The sequence below is a fragment of the Oncorhynchus clarkii genome, chromosome 13, assembly GCF_045791955.1.
Source record: "Oncorhynchus clarkii lewisi isolate Uvic-CL-2024 chromosome 13, UVic_Ocla_1.0, whole genome shotgun sequence".
NCBI lineage: Eukaryota > Metazoa > Chordata > Actinopteri > Salmoniformes > Salmonidae > Oncorhynchus > Oncorhynchus clarkii.
In genome coordinates, this window is record NC_092159.1 from 62227735 (window position 1) to 62247962 (window position 20228).

The 20228-nt window shown below is 44.9% G+C and overlaps 1 protein-coding gene across 1 annotated transcript in view; it reads left to right on the forward strand.

Annotated features, from left to right (window-relative positions):
- Positions 1-19601, forward strand: part of LOC139365226 (meteorin-like protein) — a 32266-nt gene extending 12665 nt beyond the window's left edge. Inside the window, exons 2-4 of the mRNA XM_071102725.1 lie at positions 2427-2839; positions 17909-17968; positions 18748-19601. Of these exons, the coding sequence (XP_070958826.1) occupies positions 2427-2839; positions 17909-17968; positions 18748-19073 (799 nt within the window). The 3' untranslated portion in view covers positions 19074-19601. The remainder of the gene's footprint in view (positions 1-2426; positions 2840-17908; positions 17969-18747) is intronic.
- The last annotated feature ends 627 nt before the right edge of the window (positions 19602-20228 follow it).

The window sequence follows — 20228 nt, forward strand, 5'->3', positions numbered from 1 at the left end:
TACGTTAGACCAGAGCCCTATTCCCTACATAGTGCACTACGTTAGACCAGAGCCCTATTCCCTACATAGTGCACTACGTTAGACCAGAGCCCTATTCTCTACATAGTGCACTACGTTAGACCAGACCTCTATTCCCTACATAGTGCACTACGTTAGACCAGAGCCCCTATTCCCTACATAGTGCACTACGTTAGACCAGAGCCCCTATTCCCTACATAGTGCACTACGTTAGACCAGAGCCCCTATTCCCTACATAGTGCACTACGTTAGACCAGAGCCCTATTCCCTACATAGTGCACTACGTTAGACCAGAGCCCTATTCCCTACATAGTGCACTACGTTAGACCAGACCTCTATTCCCTACATAGTGCACTACGTTAGACCAGAGCCCCTATTCCCTACGTAGTGCACTACGTTAGACCAGAGCCCCTATTCCCTACATAGTGCACTACGTTAGACCAGAGCCCCTATTCCCTACATAGTGCACTACGTTAGACCAGAGCCCTATTCCCTACATAGTGCACTACGTTAGACCAGAGCCCTATTCCCTACGTAGTGCACTACGTTAGACCAGAGCCCCTATTCCCTACATAGTGCACTACGTTAGACCAGAGCCCCTATTCCCTACATAGTGCACTACGTTAGACCAGAGCCCCTATTCCCTACATAGTGCACTACGTTAGACCAGGCCTCTATTCCCTACATAGTGCACTACTTTAGACCAGGCCTCTATTCCCTACATAGTGCACTACGTTAGACCAGAGCCCTATTCCCTACATAGTGCACTACTTTAGACCAGAGCCCTTTTCCCTACATAGTGCACTACGTTAGACCAGAGCCCTGTTCCCTACATAGTGCACTACGTTAGACCAGAGCCCTATTCCCTACATAGTGCACTACGTTAGACCAGAGCCCTATTCCCTACATAGTCCACTACTTTAGACCAGAGGCCCTATTCCCTACATAGTGCACTACGTTAGACCAGAGCTCTATTCCCTACATAGTGCACTACGTTAGACCAGAGCCCTATTCCCTACATAGTGCACTACGTTAGACCAGAGCCCTATTCCCTACATAGTGCGCTACGTTAGACCAGAGCCCTATTCCCTACATAGTGCACTACGTTAGACCAGAGCCCTATTCCCTACATAGTGCACTACGTTAGACCAGAGCCCTATTCCCTACATAGTGCACTAAGTTAGACCAGAGCCCTATTCCCTACATAGTGCACTACGTTAGACCAGAGCCCTATTCCCTACATAGTGCACTACGTTAGACCAGAGCCCTATTCCCTACATAGTGCACTACGTTAGACCAGAGCCCTATTCTCTACATAGTGCACTACGTTAGACCAGACCTCTATTCCCTACATAGTGCACTACGTTAGACCAGAGCCCCTATTCCCTACATAGTGCACTACGTTAGACCAGAGCCCCTATTCCCTACATAGTGCACTACGTTAGACCAGAGCCCCTATTCCCTACATAGTGCACTACGTTAGACCAGAGCCCTATTCCCTACATAGTGCACTACGTTAGACCAGAGCCCTATTCCCTACATAGTGCACTACGTTAGACCAGACCTCTATTCCCTACATAGTGCACTACGTTAGACCAGAGCCCCTATTCCCTACGTAGTGCACTACGTTAGACCAGAGCCCCTATTCCCTACATAGTGCACTACGTTAGACCAGAGCCCCTATTCCCTACATAGTGCACTACGTTAGACCAGAGCCCTATTCCCTACATAGTGCACTACGTTAGACCAGAGCCCTATTCCCTACGTAGTGCACTACGTTAGACCAGAGCCCCTATTCCCTACATAGTGCACTACGTTAGACCAGAGCCCCTATTCCCTACATAGTGCACTACGTTAGACCAGAGCCCCTATTCCCTACATAGTGCACTACGTTAGACCAGAGGCCTATATAGAGAATAGGTTTCCATTTGAAGCACAGAGCTGGTCTGTAGTCTACCTGTTGAGTTTGATCGGAGGCAGGACATGATCACGTGAAGAGCTGCTATTTCCCTGTGAAACTGCTCAGGATTTCAGAAAAGGTTTTCACCAGAAGAAAGCTGATGTTTTCTGTTCTTTTGCCAAGTTCCAGGCCTATTTCATTTGCTTTGCTCGGCCCTCGGCTGGAGAACCACTGATTATCTCTGATCTATATTCATACAGACCCTTTCAGACTGTTGTACAGGCAGTCACAGACTGTCGTACAGGCAGTCACAGACTGTTGTACGGGCAGTCACAGACTGTGGTTCATGGTTGGCATCTCTCACCCCCCCCCCCCAAAAAAAACAGTTTTACTTCAGACCAAATATATAATTCTTTCACACGTGTGTTAGGAGTGTGACCATGTCTCTGTGTGTGATGTGTTGTTGACCTCCTCCCCTTCCACACTGACCTCCCCCCTTCCCTTCCAGTGGTCTGACCCACGAGGGCCACAGCCGTGATGTGGAGCAGGTCTACCTACGTTGTTCCCAGGGTTCCCTCCACTGGCTCTACCCTACAGGGGCCGTCATCGTCAACCTGCGGCCCAACACCCTGTCCCCGGCAGCCGCCCGTCTCTCCGTCTGCATCAAGCCCTCTAGGGACTCCCACGGGGCCAACATCTACCTGGACCGGGCCGGGAAGCTGCGCCTGCTGCTGAGGGAGCAGGACCAGGCCCAGGGGAAGGTGACCTGCTTCAGCATCCAGGAGGGGTCTCTGTTCATAGAGGCCATACCTCACAGAGACATCAGTAAGAGAATCACTTCATTCCAGTATGAGCTGGTTACAGAGAGGACCGGGGCTGGAGCTGTAGCCTTGGCTGGGGTGGAGCCACAAGCACTGTCTGGTGAGATACACTCCTATTGTTGTTGTTGCTTTGGTCATTAAAGGGGAAGTTCAGTATGACTAAAGCACTGTCTGGTGAGATACACTCCTACTGTTGTTGTTGCTTTGGTCATTAAAGGGGAAGTTCAGTATGGCTAAAGCACTGTCTGGTGAGATACACTCCTATTGTTGTTGTTGCTTTGGTCATTAAAGGGGAAGTTCAGTATGGCTAAAGCACTGTCTGGTGAGATACACTCCTATTGTTGTTGTTGCTTTGGTCATTAAAGGGGAAGTTCAGTATGACTAAAGCACTGTCTGGTGAGATACACTCCTACTGTTGTTGTTGCTTTGGTCATTAAAGGGGAAGTTCAGTATGGCTAAAGCACTGTCTGGTGAGATACACTCCTATTGTTGTTGTTGCTTTGGTCATTAAAGGGGAAGTTCAGTATGACTAAAGCACTGTCTGGTGAGATACACTCCTACTGTTGTTGTTGCTTTGGTCATTAAAGGGGAAGTTCAGTATGGCTAAAGCACTGTCTGGTGAGATACACTCCTATTGTTGTTGTTGCTTTGGTCATTAAAGGGGAAGTTCAGTATGGCTAAAGCACTGTCTGGTGAGATACACTCCTATTGTTGTTGTTGCTTTGGTCATTAAAGGGGAAGTTCAGTATGGCTAAAGCACTGTCTGGTGAGATACACTCCTATTGTTGTTGTTGCTTTGGTCATTAAAGGGGAAGTTCAGTATGGCTAAAGCACTGTCTGGTGAGATACACTCCTATTGTTGTTGTTGCTTTGGTCATTAAAGGGGAAGTTCAGTATGGCCAAAGCACTGTCTGGTGAGATACACTCCTACTGTTGTTGTTGCTTTGGTCATTAAAGGGGAAGTTCAGTATGGCTAAAGCAGAGATGGTACATTAAGAAGATGAAACTGCTTCTCCAGTAGAAATTCCCGTTCACAATGTCATGGCGACGTTGGCTATCGAAGCTCATGCGTAGAAACACATGATCGGGGTGTAACGGTCATCTCACACTGAACTGGGCCTGTGCAGGCCGTCAAATCCTTGGTATTTTTGTTGTATTTTATTAGGATCCCCATTAGTTGTTGCAAAAGCAGAAGCTACTCTTCCTGGGGTTCAACACAAAACATAAAGCATAATACAGAATATTAATAGACAAGAACAGAACTACTTCAATTCAAAATAATTATAAAATGCACACAGCCGACATATCAATACCAATACACACACAAACTGTCTAGGCACTCCTTTGATATAAAGTTGTTTTTGACCAATGAAAACGTGTCAGTTCCACAACGTTGGAGTAAAATAACATGTTCAACTATTTAAGACATTGTCTCCAGTCTTGGTTGTGAAAATGAACTTCTCATTGACTTCTGGAACCCCAAACCTGGTCTGTTTGGTCTGTTTCACAAGCATGCCGGAAGTCTTGCGATGTTTCTCCTCTGGGTGTAGAAACTCTTTGGCTAAAGTTAACTGACATTTGTAGTGGCTGACGACAGACAACTGAACCATGGATGATAGTTTCTCCTGGTCCACAGACTACTTTCAGACTGAGGTAACAGCTAGCATTAAGGTCTAAAATCCTGAACTTCCCCTTTAATGCTAAAGTTGATGACAGTGGCAAAGTCGACAAATCCTAACAGACTCTCCTGGTTGGCCTAGACAGTGGATCACAGACTCTCCTGGTTGGCCTAGACAGTGGATCACAGACTCTCCTGGTTGGCCTAGACAGTGGATCACAGACTCTCCTGGTTGGTCTAGACAGTGGATCACAGACTCTCCTGGTTGGCCCAGACAGTGGATCACAGACTCTCCTGGTTGGCCCAGACAGTGGATCACAGACTCTCCTGGTTGGCCCAGACAGTGGATCACAGACTCTCCTGGTTGGCCCAGACAGTGGATCACAGACTCTCCTGGTTGGCCCAGACAGTGGATCACAGACTCTCCTGGTTGGCCCAGACAGTGGATCACAGACTCTCCTGGTTGGCCCAGACAGTGGATCACAGACTCTCCTGGTTGGCCCAGAGACTACATTCAAGGAAAGTAACCATCTAACTAATGTTGTCATTTTGGTGACCTATCCCTTTAAAGTTTTTTAAAATCAATGACATTAGGCGTGCACCATATCCTGACTATCCAGACGCGGGTAGGTCAGAGAGAGTCAACTGGCCATTCAGCTGACAGTTTGTTAATTGACTGACTAGGAAGTGGTTTTGTTTGTCTTAGTGTCTGTAGTCAGGATGTAGTTCTGTACTGAATGCAGCCATCTGCTGGAGAAAACATCTCTGTTTGTCTTAGTGTCTGTAGTCAGGATGTAGTTCTGTACTGAATGCAGCCATCTCGCTGGAGAAAACATCTCTGTTTGTCTTAGTGTCTGTAGTCAGGATGTAGTTCTGTACTGAATGCAGCCATCTGCTGGAGAAAACATCTCTGTTTGTCTTAGTGTCTGTAGTCACGACGTAGTTCTGTACTGAATGCAGCCATCTGCTGGAGAAAACATCTCCGTTTTGTAGATCTGTATTTACAAGATCAACTATTTTTGATATTTGATCTTGGGTTTATTTGTCTTTCCACTGAAGTCTGAGTCTCAGTGTTGTGTTTTGTAATATTACGTTACGCTGACAATTCTATGTTGACGTTTGGCAGTTCCCTTCCCACAAGTTAGTGTTACGAAGCCGGTGTATCGTGGGACTGTGAGTTGACTTGGGGTGCAGGGTTTCATAGCGAACCACTGCCTTCCCTTACAGTACCCTGGTCTGTCTGTACAGAGGGCTACAGCCAAACGGAGAGGGCCTCTCTGTCAAAACAGAGGCTTGTTTTTTATCATGCTGTGTACCTGCCAACCCTGCATGACTCCTGGCTGGGAGGAGGTCCAGACCAGAGAGACTGGTCGTTTCGTCCACACTGAGGAGTCATATGACTTCTATCTACCTCACATCTGTTTCTACTGCTTTCTGGGCTCACATGTTCATATCCTGCATAGTCAGCTGGCACAACGGGCAGATAGAGACTGATAAACAGTCAGGACCTAATGTAGGGGATCTAACACAGTGGTCTAATGGTTGTAGATAGTGTAGTTGGCTCAGGTTGGTCTTAATGTCGGGGATCTAACATAGTGGTCTAATGGTTGTAGATAGTGTAGTTGGTCTTAATGTAGGGGATCTAACACAGTGGTCTAATGGTTGTAGATAGTGTAGTTGGCTCAGGATGGTGTTAATGTAGAGGATCTAACACAGTGGTCTAATGGTTGTAGATAGTGTAGTTGGCTCAGGTTGGTCTTAATGTAGGGGATCTAACATAGTGGTCTAATGGTTGTAGATAGTGTAGTTGGTCTTAATGTAGGGGATCTAACACAGTGGTCTAATGGTTGTAGATAGTGTAGTTGGCTCAGGTTGGTCTTAATGTAGGGGATCTAACACAGTGGTCTAATGGTTGTAGATAGTGTAGTTGGCTCAGGTTGGTCTTAATGTAGAGGATCTAACACAGTGGTCTAATGGTTGTAGATAGTGTAGTTGGCTCAGGTTGGTCTTAATGTAGAGGATCTAACACAGTGGTCTAATGGTTGTAGATAGTGTAGTTGGTCTTAATGTCAGGGATCTAACACAGTGGTCTAATGGTTGTAGATAGTGTAGTTGGCTCAGGTTGGTCTTAATGTCGGGGATCTAACACAGTGGTCTAATGGTTGTAGATAGTGTAGTTGGCTCAGGATGGTGTTAATGTAGGGGATCTAACACAGTGGTCTAATGGTTGTAGATAGTGTAGTTGGCTCAGGTTGGTCTTAATGTAGGGGATCTAACACAGTGGTCTAATGGTTGTAGATAGTGTAGTTGGTCTTAATGTAGAGGATCTAACACAGTGGTCTAATGGTTGTAGATAGTGTTGTTGGCTCAGGTTGGTCTTAATGTCGGGGATCTAACATAGTGGTCTAATGGTTGTAGATAGTGTAGTTGGCTCAGGTTGGTCTTAAAGAGGATCTAACACAGTGGTCTAATGGTTGTAGATAGTGTTGTTGGCTCAGGTTGGTCTTAATGTCGGGGATCTAACATAGTGGTCTAATGGTTGTAGATAGTGTAGTTGGCTCAGGATGGTGTTAATGTAGAGGATCTAACACAGTGGTCTAATTGTTGTAGATAGTGTAGTTGGTCTTAATGTAGGGGATCTAACACAGTGGTCTAATAGTTGTAGATAGTGTAGTTGGTCTTAATGTAGAGGATCTAACACAGTGGTCTAATGGTTGTAGATAGTGTAGTTGGTCTTATTGTAGGGGATCTATCATAGGGGTCTAATGGTTGTAGATAATGTAGTTGGCTCAGGTTGGTCTTAATGTCGGGGATCTAACATAGTGGTCTAATGGTTGTAGATAGTGTAGTTGGTCTTAATGTAGAGGATCTAACATAGTGGTCTAATGGTTGTAGATAATGTAGTTGGCTCAGGTTGGTCTTAATGTAGGGGATCTATCATAGTGGTCTAATGGTTGTAGATAATGTAGTTGGTCTTAATGTAGGGGATCTAACACAGTGGTCTAATGGTTGTAGATAATGTAGTTGGCTCAGGTTGGTCTTAATGTCGTGCTGCTGGGTCCAGGTTCTAATATAGTAGTCTAATGCTCAGGGTTGTTATGACCGGCTTGGTTTCCTGCGCTTTGTACTTCTGTGGAATGAGCTTGTGGTGTAATGTGGCGACAGGTCCCTAGCCCAGGGGGAGAGGGAGGGAGGGAGGAGTCTTGTCGTCGACTCGGCAGCAGGGTCTAGAGGGCTTGGTGATCTGATTGCACTTGTTTGGCTCTGTTTTCTCTCCCTCTCTCTCTCTTTTTCTCACTCTCTATCTCTCCCTCTCTCTCTTCTCTCTCTCTCTCTCTGTGTCTCTCGCTCTTTCTCTCTCTTCTCTCTCTCTCTCTGTCTGTGTGCCTCTCTCTCTCTCCCTCTCTCTCGCTCTCTCTCTCCCTCTCTCTCGCTCTCTGTCTCTCTCTCTCCCTCTCTCTCTGTCTCTCTATCTCTGTCTCTCTCGCTCTCTCTCTCTCTCTCTGTCTCTCTCTCTGTCTCTCTCTCTCTCTCTCCCTCTCTCTCGCTCTCTGTCTCTCTCTCCCTCTCTCTCTGTCTCTCTCTGTCTGCCTCTCTCTATCTCTGTCTCTGTCTCTCTCTATCTCTCTCTGTCTCTATGTCTGCCTCTCTCTCTCTGTCTCTCTCTCTCTCTCTCTGTCTCTCTCTCTCTGTCTCTCTCTGTCCCTCTCTCTCTTCCTCTCTCTGTCCCTCTCTCTCTTCCTCTTCCTCTCCCTGTCTGTTTTTCTCCACTTCTTTCCAGTTGTCTCTGTCAGACTTGCTCTGCTGGGATTGAGTTGCTGTCTCCATCTCTCTGGAATGTTTCTCACACCAGATGTTGAGAGAAGGAACTTTATTCCTCACACTTTCTCCCCTTTCTCTGCGTCCTCTCTTTCTATATATATTTCCTACATCTATATTTCTCCTTTTCTCTACCTCCTCTCTCTCTATATATCTTTCCTACATCTATATTTCTCCCTTTTCTCTGCCTCCTCTCTCTCTATATATCTTTCCTACATCTATATTTCTCCCTTTTCTCTGTCTCCTCTCTCTATATATATCTTTTCTACATCTATATTTCTTCCACTGTCTCCTCTCTCTCTATATATCTTTCCTACATCTATATTTCTAATTTTCTCTGTCTCCTCTCTCTCTATATATCTTTCCTACATCTATATTTCTCCCCTTTCTCTGTCTCCTCTCTCTCTATATATCTTTCCTACATCTATATTTCTCCCCTTTCTCTGCCTCCTCTCTCTCTATATATATATATCTTTCCTACATCTATATTTCTCCTTTTCTCTGCCTCCTCTCTCTCTATATATCTTTCCTACATCTATATTTCTCCTTTTCTCTGCCTCCTCTCTCTCTATATATCTTTCCTACATCTATATTTCTCCCTTTTCTCTGTCTCCTCTCTCTATATATATCTTTTCTACATCTATATTTCTCCCACTGTCTCCTCTCTCTCTATATATCTTTCCTACATCTATATTTCTAATTTTCTCTGTCTCCTCTCTCTCTATATATCTTTCCTACATCTATATTTCTCCCCTTTCTCTGCCTCCTCTCTCTCTATATATATATATATATCTTTCCTACATCTATATTTCTCCTTTTCTCTGCCTCCTCTCTCTCTATATATCTTTCCTACATCTATATTTCTCCTTTTCTCTGCCTCCTCTCTCTCTATATATCTTTCCTACATCTATATTTCTCCTTTTCTCTGCCTCCTCTCTCTCTATATATCTTTCCTACATCTATATTTCTCCCTTTTCTCTGTCTCCTCTCTCTATATATATCTTTTCTACATCTATATTTCTCCCACTGTCTCCTCTCTCTCTATATATCTTTCCTACATCTATATTTCTCATTTCTCTGTCTCCTCTCTCTCTATATATCTTTCCTACATCTATATTTCTCCCACTGTCTCCTCTCTCTCTATATATCTTTCCTACATCTATATTTCTCCTTTTCTCTACCTCCTCTCTCTATATATATCTTTCCTACATCTATATTTCTCCCTTTTCTCTGTCTCCTCTCTCTCTATATATCTTTCCTACATCTATATTTCTCCCACTGTCTCCTCTCTCTCTATATATCTTTCCTACATCTATATTTCTCCTTTTCTCTACCTCCTCTCTCTCTATATATCTTTCCTACATCTATATTTCTCATTTTCTCTGCCTCCTCTCTCTATATATATCTTTCCTACATCTATATTTCTCCTTTTCTCTGCCTCCTCTCTCTATATATATCTTTCCTACATCTATATTTCTCCCCTTTCTCTGCCTCCTCTCTCTCTATATATATATATCTTTCCTACATCTATATTTCTCCTTTTCTCTGCCTCCTCTCTCTCTATATATCTTTCCTACATCTATATTTCTCCTTTTCTCTGCCTCCTCTCTCTCTATATATCTTTCCTACATCTATATTTCTCCTTTTCTCTGCCTCCTCTCTCTCTATATATCTTTCCTACATCTATATTTCTCCCACTGTCTCCTCTCTCTCTATATATCTTTCCTACATCTATATTTCTCATTTTCTCTGTCTCCTCTCTCTCTATATATCTTTCCTACATCTATATTTCTCCCACTGTCTCCTCTCTCTCTATATATCTTTCCTACATCTATATTTCTCTCTTTTCTCTGCCTCCTCTCTCTCTATATATCTTTCCTACATCTATATTTCTCCTTTTCTCTACCTCCTCTCTCTCTATATATCTTTCCTACATCTATATTTCTCCCTTTTCTCTGTCTCCTCTCTCTCTATATATCTTTTCTACATCTATATTTCTCCCACTGTCTCCTCTCTCTCTATATATCTTTCCTACATCTATATTTCTCCCTTTTCTCTACCTCCTCTCTCTCTATATATCTTTCCTACATCTATATTTCTCCCCTTTCTCTGCCTCCTCTCTCTCTATATATATATATCTTTCCTACATCTATATTTCTCCCCTTTCTCTACCTCCTCTCTCTCTATATATATATATATCTTTCCTACATCTATATTTCTCCCCTTTCTCTGTCTCCTCTCTCTCTATATATCTTTCCTACATCTATATTTCTCCTTTTCTCTGCCTCCTCTCTCTCTATATATCTTTCCTACATCTATATTTCTCTCTTTTCTCTGCCTCCTCTCTCTCTATATATCTTTCATACATCTATATTTCTCCTTCTCTCTGTCTCCTCTCTCTATATATATCTTTCCTACATCTATATTTCTCCCCTTTCTCTGCCTCCTCTCTCTCTATATATATATATATATCTTTCCTACATCTATATTTCTCCTTTTCTCTGCCTCCTCTCTCTATATATATCTTTCCTACATCTATATTTCTCCTTTTCTCTGCCTCCTCTCTCTCTATATATCTTTCCTACATCTATATTTCTCCTTTTCTCTGCCTCCTCTCTCTCTATATATCTTTCCTACATCTATATTTCTCCCACTGTCTCCTCTCTCTCTATATATCTTTCCTACATCTATATTTCTCATTTCTCTGTCTCCTCTCTCTCTATATATCTTTCCTACATCTATATTTCTCCCACTGTCTCCTCTCTCTCTATATATCTTTCCTACATCTATATTTCTCCTTTTCTCTACCTCCTCTCTCTATATATATCTTTCCTACATCTATATTTCTCCCTTTTCTCTGTCTCCTCTCTCTCTATATATCTTTCCTACATCTATATTTCTCCCACTGTCTCCTCTCTCTCTATATATCTTTCCTACATCTATATTTCTCCTTTTCTCTACCTCCTCTCTCTCTATATATCTTTCCTACATCTATATTTCTCATTTTCTCTGCCTCCTCTCTCTATATATATCTTTCCTACATCTATATTTCTCCTTTTCTCTGCCTCCTCTCTCTATATATATCTTTCCTACATCTATATTTCTCCCCTTTCTCTGCCTCCTCTCTCTCTCTATATATATATATCTTTCCTACATCTATATTTCTCCTTTTCTCTGCCTCCTCTCTCTCTATATATCTTTCCTACATCTATATTTCTCCTTTTCTCTGCCTCCTCTCTCTCTATATATCTTTCCTACATCTATATTTCTCCTTTTCTCTGCCTCCTCTCTCTCTATATATCTTTCCTACATCTATATTTCTCCCACTGTCTCCTCTCTCTCTATATATCTTTCCTACATCTATATTTCTCATTTTCTCTGTCTCCTCTCTCTCTATATATCTTTCCTACATCTATATTTCTCCCACTGTCTCCTCTCTCTCTATATATCTTTCCTACATCTATATTTCTCTCTTTTCTCTGCCTCCTCTCTCTCTATATATCTTTCCTACATCTATATTTCTCCTTTTCTCTACCTCCTCTCTCTCTATATATCTTTCCTACATCTATATTTCTCCCTTTTCTCTGTCTCCTCTCTCTCTATATATCTTTTCTACATCTATATTTCTCCCACTGTCTCCTCTCTCTCTATATATCTTTCCTACATCTATATTTCTCCCTTTTCTCTACCTCCTCTCTCTCTATATATCTTTCCTACATCTATATTTCTCCCCTTTCTCTGCCTCCTCTCTCTCTATATATATATATCTTTCCTACATCTATATTTCTTCCCTTTCTCTACCTCCTCTCTCTCTCTATATATATATATCTTTCCTACATCTATATTTCTCCCCTTTCTCTGTCTCCTCTCTCTCTATATATCTTTCCTACATCTATATTTCTCCTTTTCTCTGCCTCCTCTCTCTCTATATATCTTTCCTACATCTATATTTCTCTCTTTTCTCTGCCTCCTCTCTCTCTATATATCTTTCCTACATCTATATTTCTCCTTCTCTCTGTCTCCTCTCTCTATATATATCTTTCCTACATCTATATTTCTCCCCTTTCTCTGTCTCCTCTCTCTCTATATATCTTTCCTACATCTATATTTCTCCCCTTTCTCTGCCTCCTCTCTCTCTATATATCTTTCCTACATCTATATTTCTCCTTTTCTCTGCCTCCTCTCTCTCTATATATCTTTCCTACATCTATATTTCTCATTTTCTCTGTCTCCTCTCTCTCTATATATCTTTCCTACATCTATATTTCTCCTTCTCTCTGTCTCCTCTCTCTATATATATCTTTCCTACATCTATATTTCTCCTTTTCTCTGCCTCCTCTCTCTCTATATATCTTTTCTACATCTATATTTCTCCCACTGTCTCCTCTCTCTCTATATATCTTTCCTACATCTATATTTCTCTCTTTTCTCTGCCTCCTCTCTCTCTATATATCTTTCCTACATCTATATTTCTCCCCTTTCTCTGCCTCCTCTCTCTCTATATATATATATCTTTCCTACATCTATATTTCTCCTTTTCTCTGTCTCCTCTCTCTCTATATATCTTTCCTACATCTATATTTCTCCTTTTCTCTGCCTCCTCTCTCTATATCTTTCCTACATCTATATTTCTCCCACTGTCTCCTCTTGTCTTTCATTCCTCTTCCCTTCATCTATGCATCCTGTCTCCCCTCTCTTCCACGTTCTTCTGTAGTGGTTGTGATCAGAGAAGGGTGGTATTGCTGAGCTGCCCTCCATTAGAGGAGAATGCATCTGGGACCAGATGGTGTAGCTGGGGACACCATCTCCCCCTCTCCTTCCCTCCAGCGCTCTTCCCATCCCTCCATCCCCTCTCTGTGAAGTGGCTGTGATGGGATCAGTACAGCGTGTGTTTGGCTGGGTAGAGAAAGCTGACTCCCACTCAGATCATGCCAGGCCATTCCTGTGGCAACGTTTCATGTCTGACATCTGAGCCCCGACCAGAGAGAGAGAGAAGTAGACCAGAGAGAGAGTGAAGGAGACCAGAGAGAGAGAGGAGGAGACCAGAGAGCGAGAGAAGGAGATCATAGAGAGAGAGAAGGAGACCAGAGAGAGAGAGAAGGAGACCAGAGAGAGAGAGAGAAGGAGACCAGAGAGAGAGAGAAGGAGACCAGAGAGAGAGAGAAGGAGACCAGAGAGAGAGAGAAGGAGACCAGAGAGGGAGAGAAGGAGATCAGAGAGAGAGAGAAGGAGACCAGAGACAGAGAGGAGGAGACCAGAGAGAGAGAGGGGAGACCAGAGAGAGAGAGGGGAGACCAGAGAGAGAGAGGGGAGACCAGAGAGAGAGAGGGGGAGACCAGAGAGAGAGAGGAGACCAGAGAGAGAGAGGGAGAGGAGACCAGAGAGAGAGAGAAGGAGACCAGAGAGCGAGAGAAGGATACCAGAGAGAGAGATGAAACCAGAGAGAGAGAGAAGGAGACCAGAGAGCAAGAGAAGGATACCAGAGAGAGAGAGAGGAGACCAGAGAGAGGAGGAGACCAGAGAGAGAGAGAGAGGAGACCAGAGAGAGAGAGAGAGGAGACCAGAGAGAGAGAGAGGAGACCAGAAAGAGAGAGAAGGAGACCAGAGAGAGAGAGAAGGATACCAGAGAGAGAGAGAAGGAGACCAGCGAGAGAGGAGGAGACCAGAGAGAGAGAGAGAGAAGGAGACCAGAGAGAGAGAGAGAGGAGGAGACCAGAAAGAGAGAGAGGAGACCAGAGAGAGAGAGAGAATGAGACCAGAGAGAGAGAGAGAGGAGACCAGAGAGAGAGAGGAGACCAGAGAGAGAGAGAAGGAGACCAGAGAGAGAGAGAAGGAGACCAGAGAGAGAGAGAAGGAGACCAGAGAGAGAGAGAGAAGGAGACCAGAAAGAGAGAGAGGAGACCAGAGAGAGAAAGAGAAGGAGACCAGAGAGAGAGAGAAGGAGACCAGAGAGAGAGAGAAGGAGACCAGAGAGAGAGAGAAGGATACCAGAGAGCAAGAGAGAAAGAGAGAGAGAGAGAGAGAGAGCCTAGCTGCAACAACTGGAGCTGCCTTGCAAATGGCACCCTATCCCCTAAGTGCCTAGTCAAAAGTAGTGCAGTATAAAGGGAATAGGGAGGCATTTGGGACACATCCCAGGGTCAGGGTTTGGAGCCTGTGGTGCACCGTATCCCAGAGGTTCTCTGGTGCTATGGTGGCAGCCTCAGTCCTCTCATTAAAGGCCCTGCTCCCTACTCGTTGCTCTGGGAACGAGGGGGGTGAGGTCGGTCATTCCTTCGGTCGGCTACTCTGATGTCACCCTCCTCTCCAGCTGTTCCTAAGCCCCTGAGCCTGTGGCTGGGTAACCTCTGACCCCTCCCCAACGCCTCTTCAACCCCCCACCCTCACCCTCCCCTCACCCCCTCCTCAGTGACCTCAACCTGGACTTCAGACAAACCTGTCTAAAAAATGATCTCCCTGTCTGGAAACATGCCTACGGGTCATGGTCTCGTCTGTAAGTGGTTTGTGAACAGGTCAGAGGTGGCAGGGCAGCGCAGGGCTGTAGAGATGGGGCTCTCGTCTCAGTAACACCCAGGTCTACTTCATATAGGGCTTGTCTTGTCTTTAAAGACTGCTAATCATTAGTTTATATCCAGTATGTAAATGGTTGTATAAAGAGTTACCATGGTTACATCTGAATGGTTCTGGTGCTGTGGTCTGTCTATCTGTCATACTGAACTATGCTGGGCCAAGCTCCTGGTTATCTCATTGGCTTGGCTGCTCTCTCCATGGTTATATCTGAATGTAACAGATACATCTGGTCGTGTGGATCCTTGAATTAGAATGTGTTCTTGACGTTATTTACCTGGACTGTTTGAATAGAGAGTTGTTCTCGGCCCTGTGAGAGAGACGAAGTGTTCAGTCCACCTGGGCTAACAGACAGAATACACAGTCAGCCAGCCATCCAGTCAGCCAGCCAGTCAGCCAGTCAGCCGGCCGGCCAGTCAGCCAGCCAGTCAGCCGGCCGGCCAGTCAGCCAGCCAGTCAGCCGGCCGGCCAGTCAGCCAGCCAGTCAGCCGGCCGGCCAGTCAGCCAGCCAGTCAGCCGGCCGGCCAGTCAGCCAGCCAGTCAGCCGGCCGCCAGTCAGCCAGCCAGCCAGTCAGCCAGTTAGCCAGTCAGCCAGCCAGTCAGCCAGTCAGCCAGCCAGTTAGCCAGTCAGCCAGCCAGCCAGCCAGTTAGCCAGCCAGCCAGTTAGCCAGCCAGCCAGTTAGCCAGCCAGCCAGTTAGCCAGCCAGCCAGTTAGCCAGCCAGCCAGACCAGGTCAGCTTAGCCTTGTCTTTCCATCCTGGGCATCTGGTTGTCATTGGTTTTGGAGTGTCAGGCAGGGTGTGTTGAGGGTGGTTTCTGTATCCTGTGAGAGGTGCCTCCTGGGGCAGCCACCTCCCCCTCACACCTGTCCTCCCCATCAACCCTCCCCATCCTCCCCCTCACACCCCATCCTCCCCCTCACTTCCTCATCCTCCCCCTCACCTCCTCATCCTCCCCCTCACCTCCTCATCCTCCCCCTCACCTCCTCATCCTCCCCCTACCCCACACATCCCCTCTCAGTACCAGGCCTGTTTAATGAGTAGCCCCTGTCCTGTACCTCAGGCTGTGTGTTAAAAGAAACCCCACTCACACGGTGATGGACTTCTTAATCTCTTCCTTACAGAGAGCCAACAAGTCCACTCAGAACTGATGACTACAGAGAGAGAGAGAGAGAGAGAGAGAGAGAGAGAGAGAGAGAGAGAGAGAGAGAGAGAGAGAGACAGACAGAGGCAATAGAAAGAGAGAGAGCAGAGAAGAGAAAGAGAGAAAGAGAGAGCAGAGAAGGGAAGAGAGAGAGAGAGAGAGCAGAGAAGAGAAGAGAAGAGAAGAAAAGAGGAGTGAAGAGGAGAGAGAGAATAGAGGAGAGAGGCGAGAAAGAGAGAGAAGACAGACAGACAGGCAGGCAGAACCAGGTCCTCTCTGTTTGGTGTAAAGTCATAGTCCATGACAGGAGACTCCCATCCTACTGCCTCCCTGTTGGCATGCCTGTTCTGCCTGGGCTGCTGGGTAAATAAGCAACCATCTGGGAGAGCTGAAATTAATTACAGCACGTGCCTCCCTACGGGCCACAGCCCACTTCCTGTGCGTGTGCGGCACGTGTCTTCATTGACCTGCTGTGTGACTGTTTTTTTAAGTAGTTGAAAGTTAAGTGCTAGAGTTGATGGCTAGTTTTTGATAGGGTTGTATGACATTAAATAAGGAAGGCCTCACTTTGATCCCTGGTAGAACTGTCTGTCTTTTGTCCTGCAGCTCATCTCTTCTTCTCTCTCTCTCTCTCTCTCTCTCTCTCTCTCTCTCTCTCTCTCTCTCTCTCTCTCTCTCTCTCTCTCCTCTGTCTGTCTTTTGTCCTGTAGCTCATCTCTTCTTCTCTCTCTCTCTCTCTCTCTCTCTCTCTCTCTCTCTCTTCTCTGTCTGTATTTTGTCCTGCAGCTCATCTCTTCTTCTCTCTCTCTCTCTCTCTCTCTCTCTCTCTCTCTCTCTCTCTCTCTCTCCTCTGTCTGTCTTTTGTCCTGTAGCTCATCTCTTCTTCTCTCCTGCTCTCTCTCTCTCTCTCTCTCTCTCTCTCTCTCTCTCTCTCTCTCTCTCTCTCTCTCTCTCTCCTCTGTCTGTCTTTTGTCCTGTAGCTCATCTCTTCTTCTCTCTCTCTCTCTCTCTCTCTCTCTCTCTCTCTCTCTCTTCTCTGTCTGTATTTTGTCCTGCAGCTCATCTCTTCTTCTCTCTCTCTCTCTCTCTCTCTCTCTCTTCTCTGTCTGTCTTTTGTCCTGCAGCTCATCTCTTCTTCTCTCTCTCTCTCTCTCTCTCTCTCTCTCTCTCTCTTCTCTGTCTGTCTTTTGTCCTGCAGCTCATCTCTTCTTCTCTCTCTCTCTCTCTCTCTCCTCTGTCTGTCTGTCTTTTGTCCTGCAGCTCATCTCTTCTTCTCTCTCTCTCTCTCTCTCTCTCTCTCTCTCTCTGTATCTCCTCTCTCTCTCTCTCTCTCTCTGTATCTCCTCTCTCTCTCTCTCTCTCTCTCTCCTCTGTCTGTCTGTCTTTTGTCCTGCAGCTCATCTCTTCTTCTCTCTCTCTCTCTCTCTCTCTCTCTCTCTCTCTCTCTCTGTATCTCCTCTCTATCTCTCTCTCTCTCTCTCTCTCTCTCTCTCTCTCTCTCTCTCTCTCTCTCTCTCTGTATCTCCTCTCTCTCTCTCTCTCTCCCTCTCTCTCTCTCTCTCTCTCTCTCTCTCTCCTCTGTCTGTCTTTTGTCCTGCAGCTCATCTCTTCTCTCTCTCTCTCTCTCTCTCTCTCTCTGTATCTCATCTCTTCTCTCTCTCTCTCCTCTGTCTGTCTGTCTTTTGTCCTGCAGCTCATCTCTTCTTCTCTCTCTCTCTCTCTCTCTCTCTCTCTCTCTCTCTCTCTCTGTATCTCCTCTCTATCTCTCTCTCTCTCTCTCTCTCTCTCTCTCTCTCTCTCTCTCTCTCTCTCTGTATCTCCTCTCTCTCTCTCTCTCTCCCTCTCTCTCTCTCTCTCTCTCTCTCTCTCTCCTCTGTCTGTCTTTTGTCCTGCAGCTCATCTCTTCTTCTCTCTCTCTCTCTCTCTCTCTGTATCTCCTCTCTGTCTCTCTCGCTCTCTCTCCTCTGTCTGTCTGTCTTTTGTCCTGCAGCTCATCTCTTCTTCTTCTCTCTCTCTCCACAGCTCCCTGTCAGCCCTGCAGTGATGCTGAGGTGCTGTTAGCAGTCTGCACCAGTGACTTTGGTAAGAACTATTTATACAAACCCTTTATATGCATCCTTTAAAGGTACAGTAGGTTCAAATTACTCTGCCATGTCCTTGTGGCTCACTGCTTATTACACTTGCTTTCGATGAGAACGACAGATCTATAACTATGTGCATTTGGTTGGGTCGCACACAAAGTTACAAACTGGACCTTTAAATATGAAATGTTACTCTTGTGGTTATGGCACAGTTTGTATTGTACTGTAGTATTTGTTATACTGTACTGTAGTATTTGTTATACTGTACCAGTACACTGTACTGTAGTATTTGCTATACTGTATCAGTATACTGTACTGTAGTATTTGCTATACTTTATACTGTATCTTTATACTGTACTGTAGTATTTGTTATGCTGTACCAGTACACTGTGCTATATTATTTGTTATACTGTATCAGTATACTGTACTATATTATTTGTTATACTGTATCTTTATACTGTACTGTAGTATTTGTTATACTGTATCAGTACACTGTACTATTTGTTATACTGTATCAGTACACTGTACTGTAGTATTTGTTATGCTGTACCAGTACACTGTGCTATATTATTTGTTATACTGTATCAGTATACTGTACTATATTATTTGTTATACTGTATCTTTATACTGTACTGTAGTATTTGTTATACTGTATCAGTATACTGTACTGTAGTATTTGTTATACTGTACCAGTACACTGTACTATTTGTTATACTGTATCAGTACACTGTACTGTAGTACTGTAACATATATTAACATCTCCTCTCCTCCTCTCTGCAGTGGGGAGGGGCACCATCCAGGGGGTGGAGCAGGAGGCGGAGCAGTTGTCGGTCACCGTGGAAATAAGCCTCCTGTACAGACAGAAGACTCAGGTGTTTGTGTCAGGGGGGGTGAGAGTGAGGAGGTGGACAGGCAGGGTGAGGATGCCCAGGCAGTGTGGGGTGAGGCCCGGCCCGGGGAAGGGGGATGGAGACTTCCTGTTCACGGGGAGCGTAAGGTTCGGGGAGGCCTGGATGGGCTGTGCCCCGAGATACAAGGACTTCCTCAGACTGTACCAGGAGGCAGAGCAGAGTGGGACTAACCCCTGTCATGTGGACACAGACTGAGTGTCATTGAGCTACCTGGCCACACCCACAACAACAGGCCTCTTCCTGAATGGACAGCAGACCCGGGTCTGAGCCGAATGTGGACACTAACTGAGAGGGGTGCAGACTGACAGACAAATGGACAGACAGACTGGCCCAGACACACAGACACCTTCTGATCCTACTGTCTTCCTGCTCTGGAGCTCCTGAATGTTGCCAAGCAGCATTGCGACTGTTGGACTCATTTCTCAAAGCCAACGCTGTTGTTGTTGTGGAATGTTCTAAATCTGTTCCAGAATGTTCTAAGACTGTTCTAGAATGTTCCAAGACTGTTCCATTGGAATGTTCTCAGACTTCTGAATTCTCTGAGACGTACATCAACAGTCAGACGATGTGAGGTTTCTAATGTAGCAGACCCTCTCTGGACCTGATGTATAGAAGATGTGAACCAGGAACATTTCTGAAACGGAGGATCCAACTGCTTTGTGAAAAGCTTCATGTACAGTTTTGAAGATGTTTCTTATGAAAGAAATGTATACATTAAAAGCCTGATTTTTTATTTGTGATTAATTTTGTTTTTATGAAGATGTAGAAGTGCAATTTACAGTCTTTATTATGTCCTCAGGCTGTTGAATTATAACCCCCCTTTTTGTGTGATTAAAAGTTGTATTCCTTGGAACACCTCCTTTGTGTGTGTGTGTGTGTGTGTGTGTGTGTGTGTGTGTGTGTGTGTGTGTGTGTGTGTGTGTGTGTGTGTGTGTGTGTGTGTGTGTGTGTGTGTGTGTGTGTGTGTGTGTGTGTGTGTGTGTATATATAAAGTGAAGATATATATTTACACAAACCAAAAACCAACCTAGAACGCCCACAGACAGACTTCAGTGTTCATGGTCATTTCCTATTGAAGACTTTCATTGTTCCTGTTATGAATGTTTAGTCTCCTCACCTTGCAGGCCGGTGCAGAGTCAAATGTCTAGTCACAATTAAGGTCAGTGTGTTGACATGAGTAGAGGTTCAACCAGTAAACACTAGTAGACACGGATCACATCAGGGGCTGGATTCAATCTGTTTCGCTGAAGTTACAGTGTGATTTAAAACTGTTCCCGGGTTAGTGGAGACTGCATAAACGCTGCCTATGTCAGCTCAGTAGGGACTGAACTTTAACCTCTAAACGTCTAA